This window comes from Neolamprologus brichardi, chromosome 15, assembly GCF_056152115.1.
Source record: "Neolamprologus brichardi isolate AB-2024 chromosome 15, ASM5615211v1, whole genome shotgun sequence".
Taxonomy (NCBI): Eukaryota; Metazoa; Chordata; class Actinopteri; order Cichliformes; family Cichlidae; genus Neolamprologus; species Neolamprologus brichardi.
In genome coordinates, this window is record NC_142118.1 from 20,798,200 (window position 1) to 20,813,988 (window position 15,789).

At 39.1% G+C, this 15,789-nt stretch overlaps 1 protein-coding gene across 2 annotated transcripts in view; it reads right to left on the reverse strand.

Moving 5' to 3' along the window:
- Nucleotides 1-88: 88 nt before the first annotated feature.
- The window catches only part of si:ch211-243j20.2 (uridine-cytidine kinase-like 1), a 29,184-nt gene continuing 13,483 nt past the window's right edge, over nucleotides 89-15,789 (reverse strand). Inside the window, exons 6-15 of one of the 2 annotated variants that reach the window (XM_006793538.3) lie at nucleotides 12,915-13,104; nucleotides 12,762-12,823; nucleotides 8,061-8,080; nucleotides 6,295-6,393; nucleotides 5,502-5,595; nucleotides 5,079-5,141; nucleotides 4,761-4,883; nucleotides 4,372-4,479; nucleotides 3,710-3,866; nucleotides 89-2,798 (exon numbers count right to left, since the gene is read on the reverse strand). In XM_006793538.3, coding sequence (XP_006793601.2) covers nucleotides 2,722-2,798; nucleotides 3,710-3,866; nucleotides 4,372-4,479; nucleotides 4,761-4,883; nucleotides 5,079-5,141; nucleotides 5,502-5,595; nucleotides 6,295-6,393; nucleotides 8,061-8,080; nucleotides 12,762-12,823; nucleotides 12,915-13,104 — 993 coding nt within the window. In that variant the 3' untranslated portion in view covers nucleotides 89-2,721. Of the gene's footprint in view, nucleotides 2,799-3,709; nucleotides 3,867-4,371; nucleotides 4,480-4,760; nucleotides 4,884-5,078; nucleotides 5,142-5,501; nucleotides 5,596-6,294; nucleotides 6,394-8,060; nucleotides 8,081-9,807; nucleotides 9,825-12,761; nucleotides 12,824-12,914; nucleotides 13,105-15,789 lie in introns of both variants that reach the window. The other variant, XM_006793539.3, reaches the window with a different exon arrangement.

The window sequence follows — 15,789 nt, forward strand, 5'->3', positions numbered from 1 at the left end:
TAGTCTGCGTCAGTTCCGCTGTACACAATAACATAGGCACACCCCTGCCCTCTAGAGGACAACTCCAGAATAACAACATGACAGGAAGCAAATTGCAATGATTTTTATTCTGTTCAAGTGAAGTGGCACTTACGATAAATGAAACAAAAAAAGAAAGAAAAGTTATTACAATGGGACTTCTGGTTTACAAACAGGTGTAACTGGCATAAATATGACAATGGAATGGCTTACCAGGAAACCAAAATGTAAATCACTCAAGGAGAGGTCAATACTGTCCCCGGAACACATTTTTCAAGTAACGTGTTGTAATTTGCTCTAACGTGACCTTTTTTATTGACTCAGTTTGCATAAAGTCAGAAGAAATAGAGTTATTTGAGAGCACGGGGTGTCAAACATGCAGCCCGGGGGGACCAGAACCAGGTCCATTTTGGCTCATTTGATGACTTCACAAAGTGTAAAAACTGGGAGAGATCTCAGCTTCACTAGCAAGGAGTGACAACATCTGAAAAGTTAATAGTTTTAAATCTAGACAAGTTAACACCTTCGTCATTGGTAACTGAAATGACAACAGACTCTGTGAATGTGGAAAAGCTGAGGTATACTGTTGAGATTGCACTTTTGTAGGATGCAGAAAATATAGTTTCTAAATGGATGATCCATTAAACAAGAAAATGTAAATTAACAACAAGTAACGAGGGAGTGGGGTAACTGGTATGGTGTGCTAGGGACAGGGTGAGATAGGGGCCGATGTGGTAACCCTGAATTGAAGCAGTTGGAAGAAGAAGACAAAGACGACACATACATAATCTTACGGGCGTGGCTCACTTAAGATTATTTGTGGCCATTTGTGGGCTGTGAACAGATGTTTGACATCCCGGCTTTAGAGTTTTGCTCACAGTGGACATTTGGCACATGTGTAACAATATCCACACAGCTGCTGCTCCTGCTCCCCAAAGCCTCATCATCAACTTTACTCGCTTTTTGGTACCAGCTTCTCACTTCACCTCAACGTCGAGAAGAGCAGCCATCACAGCAAGGTGCAACATTACACGAAGCAAAACACATGAAGAGCAACGATGGCACGTATGTGGCTTTGGAAATGCAGAATGTCAGCATTTTCTTAGCTTGCTTAAAACACTAAAAATGGTGGTACCAAGAATCAGTCGCACTGTGTGGTGGAAATGAGGCCTTGTAAGGTGCAGGTACACAGGTGAGGCTTTTAAGCATTGAAGCACCTGAAAGAGCTAAATTTAAACTGCTTTTAAATCTGTGTTTCTCAAATCAAACTGTCATTAAATAAAATGATACGGCACTGGATAAGAGTACAGAACTGAAAACATATAACATGCAAACAACATTTTCACGATGCAGTTTGAATAAACATCTGTTATGTGTTGAATGTGTGAAGAACCCTCATACAATACAATAAATAAATAAGAAAACATTTTTTAAAAATGTCTGCAAACAGAAGCAGTGTGTGGCATTTACACAAATGCTACTAAGACTTAAAGCCAATCAAAATCTGGGAAATTTGAATGCAGCTCTGTTTTAAATCAAAACGTTATAGCAGCAAAGACCCCTGCTGTCATTTGGTTTAAGATGTTTTCTGTTGATGAGAATCAATAAAATCTCACAGTAACAGGGGTTTCAGGTCAAGAGCTGACAAGAAATACAGTACAAAGCATTCCCTAGTTGTGTGTTGATTCAATTAGCAGCTGAAGCTTGGCAGAAATGTTTAAAATCTCAAAATGTAAATTGCTTCAATAAAAAATAACTAACTGGGATATCCTGGCTCTCTTATTGCTGTACAAGAACCATAAAGTCAAAGACACTGAGAAAAAAAAAAACAATTTAACAGGAGAGTAACCGAATAAAAAGGAAGCTAAAACCTTTCACCTTTTCACTCGGTCAGTCTTCTTCAAGTATGAGTCGTTGCTGTCCCTTTCAGTGGAAGTCGCCTGAGATAAAAGTGTTTTACAGTACAGACAGCTGCAGCTTCAGCAGCAGAGCAAAGCTGGAATACACTGATTCTTACGAGAGCTTTAAGCTAGGAGAGAAAAACACCAAGCTACAACGCTAACTAGGCCAGACGCATCACCTAAAACTGTCCACGCTCGCCTTTATGTATATGTGCAAAGCAAATGATAACATTATTATTGACTGACCCAGGACCAGGAAGTGACCATTTTCATAAACTGCTTATACATCATTATAACTGAGCGTCGCTGGAGCTGGATCTTCCAGTTAACTTATCAGCTGGGTTTTAAAATCTGTCAATTAGTCATTTTATTTACATTATGCAGGTTATGAAGGTCAGCGTTTCCAGTAAACTGATGCAAATCTAAACATCACCCCTGAAGGCTCACGGGCTGCAGCTTCAGCAACAAAAACACATCACTGGCAAAATTATTAACACCAGAATTAGTTCTCTTTTTCAATAGGTAGCTTTAGGTTTCCCCTTTTTAAATTATAACTTAATGGTATATCATCTTTTTAGAAGCATCCCACATCCTGCAGGACAGCTAACACTTTCAACTTTGGCTCCTGACTTCTTTAATAACCAAACTGACCTTAAAACATATCATTGTGAATGGGAAGCAGTTTGTAGAGCAAAAGCTGACTGTTCAGGAGGACATCAATGGCACCAATCAGCTGTCTTCTTCTTCCAGTGACTAAGTGCTTTTGTAACAACCCTGCACCTCCATGATTGGCCCTCTCTCCTCAGAACTCCATCCCCTCGTCGCTTTCACACCAGTCCGACGGAGCATCGGTGCCGAAGTAACGATCTCCGAAATTCCCTGAGAGGAGCAGGTGAAAGGAGATGGGACAGAAAAAGTTGGACTTTTCTTTACTGCGTTCTCTGTAGTGGGTGACATCCATTGCGAATATGGAAGATTTTAAAGAGCATAACTGCCTTTTTTTTTTTTTACCCTTTTCCTAACTTTATAAGATTAGAAGCTACACTGTGTACCTAGAAGCTCATTTATATCCACAGTGGGAAATTTCTAAGATCATTTTTGCACCTTTGCTGCCACTGATTTAGATGTGAGATTACAGTGTGTATAAAGAACAGAGCTCTTTCGAGCAAATGTTTACATTGTAAACCTTCCCAATAACTCCCTTTACCTTGCTATTAAAATATTTATAATCTTGGCTAATAATCTACTTTAAATAAACCTAAAACACACCACTGACTTTTCTGTGGCTTTCCCAAACTCTCAAACACCCTGTAGCCGCTCTGCTGGTGCTAGATTTTGTCTGCAAACAGTAGAGCTTTCATCCATGCAGCAATGGTTTTGTACTTTGTGTAATTCACAGATGATTTACCTAATGCCTCTTATTGATTTATAGGTGACCTTTTCTTCTAGCCTCCCACTGTTTGTCAATAAAGGCTAAAAATACATTTGAAGGCCAGAGGGCAAAAAACAAACTTGGTTGTTGATCTCTTCCAGCTCTGCAAAGTCAATTAATTTCTTCCATTAAGGCCTCTGACACAGTCCTTGTTTCTTATCAGGACACTTTACCCTAGATATGCTGTCAGTAAAGTTTCTTAACACACTGTTTTGTTTTGTTTTTGGCAAAACCAGAAGATTTATGGGGCTAATTATGCTTAAAACTCTATAAATCATGTTAATCGTCTATTAAAAGTACAATGTTTTTCAAACAGATGATAAATGAACTTTGATAAAGCCAGAGCGCATGTACTCACCGATGCCTGGTATGATGTGGAACTGGTCGTTGACCTCCTTGTCTACGGCGGTGGTGATGATCCGAACTTTAGGGAAGGCGTAGGCCACCGAGTGGACCCCCATCTCAGCCATCAGCAGGGACAACAGGAAGATCTTATCCTCAGCTACATCGTGGTCCTTCATGTGGAGAAACACAGAACTTATTTCTAGATGATGTCGGTGAAAGAACACATCCAACCAGAATTAATAATTTCATATATTTACATAATAACTTCGGCTTCATTAGCAGCATCACAGGGTAATAAATACTAATGACCTGAGCCTGCACAATGTTTTATAATGGATAAAATAAATCACCTGTAGCACTTTTATTAAACTGATGGTGTCTTTTAAAAACAAGCATTTCATTGTTTGCCTACCCTGAAACAGACGCTTCAGCCCTGAAGGGTTGAAGCTGGCCAAACAGCCTAATCCCTGCAGTAATCACACTAAGGTAGCTTAGAGAGAATTTAAAAACATCAGCATTTTTTAGGACACCAGTTTTCACCTTTATTTAACCAGGAAGTGAAAGTCTGTTAGCAAAACAATGTCTTTTTGCTCTTGGGTCAAGACAGGCAATATTAACCTAGCACGTATTTTGAGGTACGAACAACTGAGCCGTGAAGACGTGGGGCCAACCTACCAGCAGAACTCTGACCGCCATGAGCGCAGCAGCTCCAGTGGACACGGTGCTGTCCATGAGGATGACGTAGTCTTCACTGATGTCTTTGGGCAGACGAAGGTAATGAAGCTGGAGGATGGAGAGAAAAAAAACAGTGAGAAAGCTTATTAAATCTATACAACATAAAAATCTAACTTATACAATAATTAGCACTGTGGAAAAAAGAATCAAACAAGCAACTTATTAAAGAGACAATCCTGTTCGGACAACACAGAGTCGAACACGAAGAACCAGCTAGATCTGACATGTAAAATTGTGTTTTTAATGTTGCCACACTGATAAAACTTTTATAGTATTGCCTAAAACACACACACACACACACACACACACACACACACACACACACACACCTCTGGTTCTCCTGTGTCATGATTGGTCTGAATGAGGATCTTTCCAAGTCTGATGTCTTTACACACAGCCATCAGAGCCTGCTCCATGGTCTCTCCCGCCCTCAGGATAGAAACACCCGTTATCTGGAAAAACAGACATTTTTGTGAGGTTTTCTAGAGCGATCCAGCTTATCTGGACCAGAAAACACTAAAAGGTTTAAAATTTATGTGCACTTAAACCTTCGGCTCCTCCAGATCTTTACATATGTGCAAAATTATCATCTTAAGTTAAATGTCCTCTCATTATAGTAACTGTTAATGTCATCTTAAAGGACTTACTCTGTTACCGCACAGCCTCTTCCCCTCATAGATGCTACCCTGTGGCGTTTCCACAGACACTGACTGCAGAGGAGGAGAAAGAGCCAAGAGGAACATAAGGAAATTAAAGGTTGAAGTAAATCAATCTTAGCAAAATCCCAAAACGTTGAATCTGTTCATCTGGACGTAGCATTTTCAGTGGGAGAAACATTTCGTCACTCAGTCTGAAAACGCGACGTCCAGATGAATGGATTCAACCTAGCTGGATGACTGAGCATGCATCAAGACAAATCTTGGCAAGAGTTGATGCTGCTACTATTAAAAATGTTATTAGTAGACTTCCTGCTCAGAACAGAAACGCCAACCTGCTATGGAGCATAAGCAACAGTAGAAAAAAATGTGCTCTGCAGGAGTTCAGTTAAAAATCTTCATGCAAAAACTCACCTTGAGAGGCAGGAAGGAGAGGGCATGCTCTATCAGGAGCCTCATTAATCTCTTGGAGTAGAAGATAAACTCATCTCGGTTAGTTTCCCTGTTCCTACACAAACACAGACGGCAGATGCAAACAGGATGACCCTCTGCTTTTTTATATTTTTTAAAAAGAAAAGTTCGAACCTTTTATGTTCACAGGTGAAAACTTCTTGGTGTAAATGAGTGATTTTTTATGGCCTAATAAAAAGTCAAGTAGCAAGCTCCTGTTTGATTATAATTTTTAAAGAAATTTTATACTTTTAAATATTTTCTTCTCGTGATCCACATCCCACCTGGGATAGCTCACCATAGCTCACCTGTGCTGACTGCACCACACAAGCACTGGTTTCAATGATCTGCTGCACACTGTTAGATTTACTAAAAGATATATTGAAACATGATATTATCGTGTTTATCGTCGCGTTTAACCTGCAAGTTTTAACTCTCGCAATACTGGGCAAAGAATTGACAGGAAGTGATTTATTTTGAAGTGCAAGGAAATGTCATCTCCACTTTGTTGCCATCTTCAATGAAATTATGAAGGCAGCGGGCAGCTTTAGAAAACTGTCACTATAGAAAGGTCCTGTCTCTTATTTTATTTTGAAGTGGTGCCCACAGTAGGCCTGTAAAAACGTGTAAAGTACGAGAGGTGGTTTGGTTGCAAATCTGCAGCTTCACAGCTAGGTGTCTCTAAATCCTACTCACTGGCCAATTTTAACAAGCCTTTGCTTGTGAAATGAGCGTATGAAAGAGTGTTCGTTCTGACCTGATTATGGTGTGCATGCCACGGACTTGTGGCGTGCTCTCCATCACGCTGAGGGTTTTGGGTAATGGCTGACCCTGGTGAGCCGAGGCCAGAGCCGATCTGCGGCAAACAAAACACATTCATGCATCCAAAGTAAGAGACGTGTCTACATTCATTCAACTAAATACTTTTTCTGGATTTGCAGGTTAACTAATCAGAACCAATCAGTTCATTTTTCATCTCTTTTTTTATTATTCTGAAAGAAAATATTGAAAACAAACTAGTATTTTAGGTTCTGTAACAAATATTTCAAAAGGCTGGGTATTGTACAGCTGCTCAAATATGTACTAATACAAATGTAACCTAAAATCATTTCATTAATTCAGAAATTGATTTAATTAGTACTTATTTGGGGGGGTTTTCATATTTAAGTGACATCTAATAATCATCCAGCATAGTGATGTAATCAGTCAGCTGACCAATGAGCCAGAACTACCCTGATGTAAACAGAAAGGCTTCAATATATGCATATCAGTTCTCATATCTGCTGTTTAAAAACGGTTCAAGTGTCATTTTCATTAACTGCCTTGAAATATCAAATCTGTAATCAATGAGCAACTTTTTACACCCAGAATCACAAAATCACACGACACAGAACGATGCTCAAAGAGGTTATATTAAGAAGCTGCAAGCATCTTAAGTCCTACCACAAGCCACTACAGAGAGTGCACTGCTTACAAACACCGACGACCAAACGCTCTGCAAAGCAGACATTTTAAGGTTAACTGATGAGGGGCCGGTTTCACAAAGATAAGCGGAGTTTCCTTTTTTAAATAAATTAGCCAAGACGTCCATCCATCTCACCAGTCTGTGTAGATATTAACTGCTATAATCAGGACTAATGTCAGTGGCACTGCTTCCTACATTAACGATAAACATGGAGAGCGGGCAGCTCTACGGGATTACAGCGTTTGGCCACCCCAGCATAAGCATGAGGCATCTTTGTGTAACTCGCCCCACATTACACGGTTTAACAAGCCTTTTTGATTTTAAAGCAAAAGTCGAGGAAGAAGCTGATTCTGTGTGTCAGCTGCCAGACTTTTAGAAACACAGCATTAAAAGCCTTGCTTTATTTAACATAGTGTTCAATCAGTGTTCCCCTGACACTTCAGGAATCGACAGTATCGCTCTGAGGGGCAAATTCAGAATGCAAAACTCCGTAAATGTCAATAAATGAAGGACTTGATCCTGCCCTGGCTTTTCACCTGATGTAGAGTCTTTAGATTTAGAAACAGTGGACTCTTCACCTCTCTTGCTCCATTGTTCGTGGTACTGGAAGCTTTCTTAAATCTAGCAAGGCTTTTGTTCTCAGAACGTTTTGATCATAATGCCAGATAAAAGTTTGCACTTAAATAATTCAATGCGTGCCACAAACAGAAAAACAATAAAAGCAATCATGAAAAAATTAAAAATTTGGCATATGTGGCACATACCATTTCAAACACATGCTACTTAGAATACTAAAGAGCAATGAAACTATTCTGCTTCATGCACACTCTGCTGCTGAAATATACAGCATGCTTTGTTTTAATTGTGCACAGCTTAGATTAATGGAACTGTGACATTTGTGGAATCAAACCCAGCAAACGTGTCGGTTTAACTACAGTCAGAATATGTAGTGCATATTTTAACAAGTTAAAAAGGCTTGAGTGCATTAAATCTAAGACTACAAATCTGTATTTTTAAAGACTACAACAGTGAAAAAAGGTGCACGAGGTGAGGCTCACATATCCCAGCGCATCTTCCTCTGAAGAAGGTGACAGATATTTGTTTGGCGAGATTAAGTGTTTAAAGGTGAAGGCAGGAGGAAACACAGGGAGGAAAAAACAAAAAACAAAAAAAACACACACACACACACACAAAGGGACAAGAGGAGGAAAAAAACAAAACAGAGAAAGGAAGAGAGAGAAGAGAATTAGCAGTGAAACAGCTTCACCACATTGCTGCTGTACAACACCGAACAAACACATTCCAGCTCTGCACTGAGGAGCACGCTCACTTCAATTTATCTCACGAGTGGGGTTCGCTTAAGGTGACTCAACTTCAGAAACTGGGATTAGTTTCAGTAAAAGCTGTGAGGGCAGCAAATCCATCTAAGAGCTGACCTTAGATTTGCTGAACCAAACCATTTAACCCACTGAAACTTCAGCTGAAGTAGGCTTGCAAATTCATCTTCATTCAAGGGTGAACTGAAGCTAAGAACTTCTACTTCTCAGCAGGTTTCATCTCACACACACAGGAGCACATGACCACCTGTGATCACACATAATTTAGGTCTCCACTCCAGCTGTTCTGCAAGTTTACAGCATCCTGTGGACACCAAAATCTGATCTTTCTCCTCTATCCTGCACCATAAAGTCTATTCTGTGCCTTTCTTTTTTTTTAAATGATGTGACTTGGCACATGCTTTGCTGAGCTGGCTGCATGTTGTTGTGGTTAGGTGTGAACATGACCTGAGGAACTTCAGCAAACTAGCCAATCTATGTCTGAGAGAACCAAATCAGAATTTTGCCTAAGTTCATAACCATGAAAAACAGGTTGTTGGTCCAGAATAGAAGACAGGACATAACGACTTGTCTTCTTCTGACCAATCACATTTGTGCTGGATGTGTTTGCATACAATTCATGTGGAGAGTAGAGACACATTTCTCAGTGATTTTGCTTTTCTCCTTTCTTTCTATTTTTAAATCTAAATATTTAAACAACTGAAATAAACAGTGCACAGAACAGGAAGTCTTGGCTCAGATAGCACCTGGCTCTACAAAAACACTGAAATATTGTCTGTTGTCCTGCATTAGCAGACTAGATGATAGTTTTCCAGATTGCTTCTGATCCTATTCACTACCAGGACAGAATGAAGGGAATTTCATTTTCTTTTTCAATTCTGGGATCTCTATGAGACTTTTACCTGAATAAATAAAAGATAACAAGTGTGATAAAGACATTCATTAACTTGTTATCACAATTTCTAAACTCAAACTGTGATCAATGGTTTCTAATGACTTACAGGAAACTATTAAACTCACCATTCGGGTTATATACTGTAGTTATATGACAGTACAAGAAATATTACACACAAAATGTGCCACTGGTCACGACACTTTAAATTATGTTTAATGACACGTTTTTATTTTAATCCATAACTTGAAAAGTATAGGCTGATTAGGTGTTTTCACAATGAATACATTCAAATAGTTCTGCTGAGTAAAACAAAGAAAAGATGAAACAGAGACAGAGATGATAAAATCATTATAACCCTCTGACCATTATGAAATGAAATCGGGATAAAACATAGAATTAAGTGAAAAGGCAGGTGAAGCACTGACATGTGTAGGAGTTTGTAGTAAAAACAAAACAGTTTAGTCTTTGCAAATAAAATAGTGAGGCATTCTTGAAAATGTGGTGACATAAAAGATCAGAAAAAAGATGACTCTGAGGATGTGGTAATAAAAAAAAAAGCACCAACAGTCGTACCTCACAGTGATCTCACGCTGGAATGGTTACACAGCATTCAGCCAGGAGAGGAGGGGTCGTGCACGTACAAGGAGACACACGCACACAGACACGTGTGTGCAAACAGCGAGAAACATAAGAAAAACAAAACGTGAGACAAGCGGCTTGTCAGAAAAAAAGGATCATTCACAACATAAACCTCTTCCCAAAGGAGAAACAAAAAATTCACAATACACAATAAATGTTTGCCTGTGGAGAGTCGTACATTTGAACAGACAAACACTTCAAGTGTGAACTTTAATTTCATGTTTGGCTGGACAAGAGTTTAACTGTGTCATATATCAGCTTTTTATGACCACTTCATTTTACTGTAGAAACAACAAGTGAAAACAAGCGAATTATTTCATGAGCTGTCAGTGCAAAATAATGTAGTTTAAAACCACAGTCGTGTCAGAAGTACTGATTTAAAAATCTGCAACTTTCTGGATACACAGCACTATGCAAAGGTCTTGAGCCACCCCGTCCTTTATATATCAAAATGGAAAAAAGGTGCAGTGATTTAAAACACAAGCAAACAATAGTGGTAACTAGGGCTGCTCAATTAATCGATTTTTAATCACGATTACGATCTGGGCTTTCAACGATCATTAAAAATGACTGAGCCGATTATTAGCCCCTCCCTCGTGCTTTACTCTCGCGCTGCTCCGTGTGGCAAATCGAGTGCACCTCTCTGCATTTCGAACACGTGTCACAACAATTAAGAGCAGCGGTCCCCAACCTTTTTGGCGCCACGGACCGGTTTATGCCCAACAATATTTTCACGGACCAGCCTTTAAGGTGTCGCGGATAAATACAACAAAATAAAACTAGTACCGGTACCGAAAAAAAGAATATTTATTCATAACACACGTGAAAAGACCAAGGAAAACCGAGTAAACGATAAAAACGATAACAAAATAACGCTGAAAACCGATAAAAACCCTGAAAACTATACATTTCACACCTGAGCCTCAACTCTCGCGGCCCGGCACCAAACGACTCACGGACCGGTACCGGTCCGAGGCCCGGGGGTTGGGGACCGCTGATTAGAGGACCCGAGGGAAGCTCGGAAAGCTAAGCAGAAGTTATTTGGAGAGAAAAGTGACTGCTGTTGGTTGAAAAGAGAGGTACAAAAAACTTCAGTGGTGTGGAAACATTATGGGTTCGCGGAGTCAGACGTGGATCAAGTAGACAGTGTGTAAACTCTGCTACAGTGTCGTAGATGCCCCACAGAGCAACACTGCAAAGTTCACTAAACATAGATGTTTACATTTTTCATTTATTTTTTATATTGCAAACATTTGCACTGTTATCAGTATTTGCACACCATTTTATATTATTTTTTGACAATCTTTAAAGTCATTATTCAATACATTGTTATTGTTAAATAAATATCGTCAAATAATCGAGATCTCAGTTTCAGTGAAAATAATCGTGATTATCATTTTTGCCATAATCGAGCAGCCCTAGTGGTAACACAGTTCAGAAGGCAAAGAAAGGAGTTGGTATTCTTTCCTTTGCCAACAAAGGAAAGCGCATAATGCCAATGTTTTGTACTTTTCATATAAATATAACTATGAATGTGTTTTTTAATTTAAAAAAGGCATATTTTAGTAATTTTAGTAAAGGCAACGAGAAAAATATGTGAGTGTAAAACAGGACAGTGTCATGCTAACCTGTGTGTGCCCATCTATTTCTCATTATTACATACTGCACACACGCCTGTGAATGTGACAGATGCTGTGGGTGTTCTGGCAGCGACCATGACTGAATGTGCTGAAGGTGGAGCAGATCATTGTTAGCGGTAGATCAAAAAGTGAGTGGATGACAGAACAATGAGGTGAGCTAAGATGAAGGACACGATCTTTCCTTAAAGGGTCATTAATTTAAGGTACCTACTTAAGACCTCTAACCACGAGGTGTAAAAGGGAAAAAAAAAGCATAAAAAGACCTCACAAATCTTCCTGCATCACTTCAAATGGCCTGAGAGAAAAGTGTCCAGAAATTTTACTTTCCTGATTTTTAGTACCCTTAATTACTTTTAGTACTATTTTATCATAAAGGCCACTGTCGCTTAACTTCATCCAAACTACTAAAGCAGAGGAGAAAAATATGACATCAGCTAATGTGCTCTACCATCAGACGGGAAAAATAGCAGCATGTGACATCATGTTATTGTCCACAGCCCATCCTGTTCACCAGGTTTAAATTCCTGCAACTTCTTCCACTTTTTCAAAAAAAAGTTCAAGTCAAAAGTCTGCTGTGTTCGCACAACAGACGCAACCCAGCACAGCACAAATGCACACCTGCAAGTGGTCAAGTGGTGTGTGTCACTACTATGAAGGTGCCAGCATTCAAATTAAAGTGAAGTGTGTTTTTAGTTTTCTTTTTTTATAATAGGTGCAGTCTCTGACTTAAAAAAAAAAAAAAAAATCAAACTTCACCTTATTGTTTGTCCCAATTATGGACCTAACATGTCTGATGAATCTTAGCTGTTGGGATGTTTTGGTAAATTTGCCTCCGTCTTTTATTTCTGTATCAATTCCCCCAAAATAATAAATAAAGAAGAATTTTTTGCCGTCAACGCCCCACAGGCCATGTTCACACTATTCCACACCAGCCAGCACCACACTTACTTTGAAAGGTTAAAAAAAGAAAAAGATTCTGCTGTAGTAATCATAAAGGCATCCCCACCTTAGAGTTTTTAGAAGAGTATGTGCCACCCTACAGTGAAAGCCGGTCAGCAAAATATAAGAAGCTCTATCTAAACATGTAGGAATAGTTAATGCCAGCTTTAATACATTCCACCTGTCTGCAGAAACTATAGATCATAGTATCCTTTATAAGCCCATGCAATTAAAGCTGCAATTTTCCAAAGAAATCCCTCACATCCTCAAATGACAAAACGATAAAAACATAAACTGAGAATTCCTTACCTTCTCCAGCTGACTGTGCACGTGCTGAACAATCAAATCCAAAGCTACAAAGTTCTCTCCACCTGCACATAAAAAACAAGCAACGTGTAAAGTGCTGATAGAGAAGAGCGCTCCTGTACTTTTCTATGGTGAACTACAAATACTGCCACTGACCTCTGGGAACCACAATGTCAGCAACCTGCACAGTGGGCTCAATGTACTGCTCGAAGGCTGGCTTTACAAATTTATTGTACTGTTTGATGATGCCGCTGATGTCCCGTCCACGTTGTGATATGTCCCTCTTCAGCCTCCGTATGAGGCGGATGTCTGAATCTGTATCTACGAACACCTTCATGTCCAGAAGCTGGCAGACAAAAGGAGGAATCACTCATCGACCTGTAACATTTTTATATGCGTACAGTTTTTTGCCTTTGCTGCATTTATTTGATCATTTTATAGTGATTTCATGTTTCTGTATATGTATATACATATTACACACAATGACTATCATTATTAATATTAGGATATTTTTGTAACTCTTTATGGGGTCAATACCTTTAAGGTACTAGCCCCATAAAGGCACTACCAGTTCAGGTTTTATATCAATACTAGTAGCAGGATTTTCCTGCAAAGTTTTTGGGTATCCTTAAAGTTTAAGCACCTGTGCCCCATTTACTAAAGTATATTATACCTTTTTTAATCAAATGAACAGAAATAATAGAAAATACAGAGATTTAGGTTGAAATAAAAATGTCAAAGTCTAAATGCCATTAAAGTATGAAGTATTAGGTAGTAATTAGGTAGTAACTGAACTGAGACCCTATAATTAGTCACGCTGTTGTAAAAACAATCGCATAAACATCCAGTACTGTCAAAAAAAGCTGCAGTTCTCCTTGACTTGCAAAAGTATCCATAACAGCATCACACACCCACATACATTAACAAGACGCTCCATCAATGGTCCAGTACTTGTTTTAAATTGCTGGCAGCGGACATATTTATATCCTCTAATAGCATCTGTTAACATATGTCCGCCCCCAGGATTCTGTTATTGTGGCCATTTCACTGTAAATAATGGTTAGTTGGGCTGAGTACATAACACTTTGGAGTTTGTGTGAACAGACTGAATCCCATTCAAAGGTACCTCTTTTTGCACTACACATACTTTACTTATGCAGGGTACTGTTGGATCCACTGAGGTCACTTCTCTAAGGTGAAATATGCTGCAACTTGACTGTATATCTGTATATCTTGACTGTATGTCAAGAAACTTTGACATATAGACTGGAGGAGCTAAGAATCATACCACAAACCTTCCTCATCATCAATGACCTCCTGATCCACAGTTGCCCCTGAAATGTAGCTCTGGTGTGTGTATGTGCTTTTAATTAGAAACGCTGGTGACAAACTAGTGGCTGTAGTGCAGGACACTGCAGTCATTTATGTTTGAAGAGTTCTCTGTAGGCCAAAACAAAGTCTCAGTTCATAGAATTTCTGAAGACAATGAATGAATGATGTTTTATTCATTATTTTACTGATAGCCTCAGATTATTGTCTGAGCATGAGTAAAAATGACAGAAACAACTCCTGAGAGCTGCATATTTATTTTTTTAAAAGCCTGAACGCTTCTAACAAATGTCACCACCCATCAGTTCTATCAGTTAGGGAGTGTTTTATATTCCCAGCGCTCTGCAGTAAACACTTGATCTTGATATACTCAGAATTTAAAGTGGGACATTAAATGTCCCATTTCCATTTTTTATCCTTATATGCCACTAAAATAACATAACATGATTCTCAGTGCAAAACATTATTAATAGTATTTTTTTATCTTGCACAAGAAGGATAAATGTATTAAAGAAGAAGAGGAAGTAAAGAGCACAAATTGCACAGACTTCATTTTTCAGTGTCAATAAAGTCAGTGTCTGTGAAAAGGCACTTTGAGCTGCTTCAATGATTTGACATTTTTACATCGGAAGCTTGACGCTGGGGTCGGGACATGCTGAAGAATCTGAGGAAACGCCAGTTATCATTGCAGCTTCAAAGAGAAAGTCAGCCCCGATCCACCAACTAAGCTCCACTAAACTGAACCTCAATTCAGCAAAGACAGAAGACAGAAGACAAAAATCAATGGGGCAGCATCACAACAAAGGTGGGACAACAAGGAGGCAACACAAAGAACTATTGATGACTTTTGAAATTAAAAGAAGTCTGTGTGTGATTTAGAGGAGGACGGCAGCGGGAGCGCAGTAATAACTCAGTTGCACAAAAAGCTACTGGCTGGCAGTTCAGGCTGCTGTAAATCTGACAGACTGACCAACCAAAAGGTGGCAGGTTGCTGGATAAGCAGTGTTGTCAGCTTGGAGGAGGTGCATGAAGAGTGGCCTGGCCCCAAAGGTTAGACAGCAAGGCTGTGGCTCTAGATCATTTCCTAACCTAGGAAAGCTCCCAGTTTTCTTTTGTCAAAGTGATGAGGCAGGAAAATTGGAAAGTTTTCCTTTGATGCAGCTACAAGCCTTGAATGTGCAATGAGCAATGAACACCAGGGACATTTGTGGATTTATCCGGCATTTGTTGATGACATTTATGATATAGTAAAGAAAAGGTGGAAATTTGTTGATTTTTTTGGTTTAAGTACAAGTGCAGGATTACACAACGTATCATACATCAAACATTATTGCTGGTGGGTTCAGGACTGGGCATGAATACAACTGAAAAATGAAAAGCTATATCTGTATCAGGAACAATACACAAAATCTTTTACTCTACACTTATTACTGTGTTCAATCCAAACAAAAAAATAATCTCAAACGATTTTTTTTTTTAAATTAAAACTGCACATTTTTCTACTGGAAGTATGCCTAAAAATGAAAAACCAACAAAGAAAAAACACCACTGGCTTGGTGTCCAACGTTGTCTATGCAGATGGTTTGTGCCAGCACTGCTTTGACTTTAGGAACTACTTTTGTTTTTAGCACGGACTGGTCAGATGTCGTTTTAAAGACCATTTGATGTCCATACTCACATAAGATGGTCTTAATGGTACCAC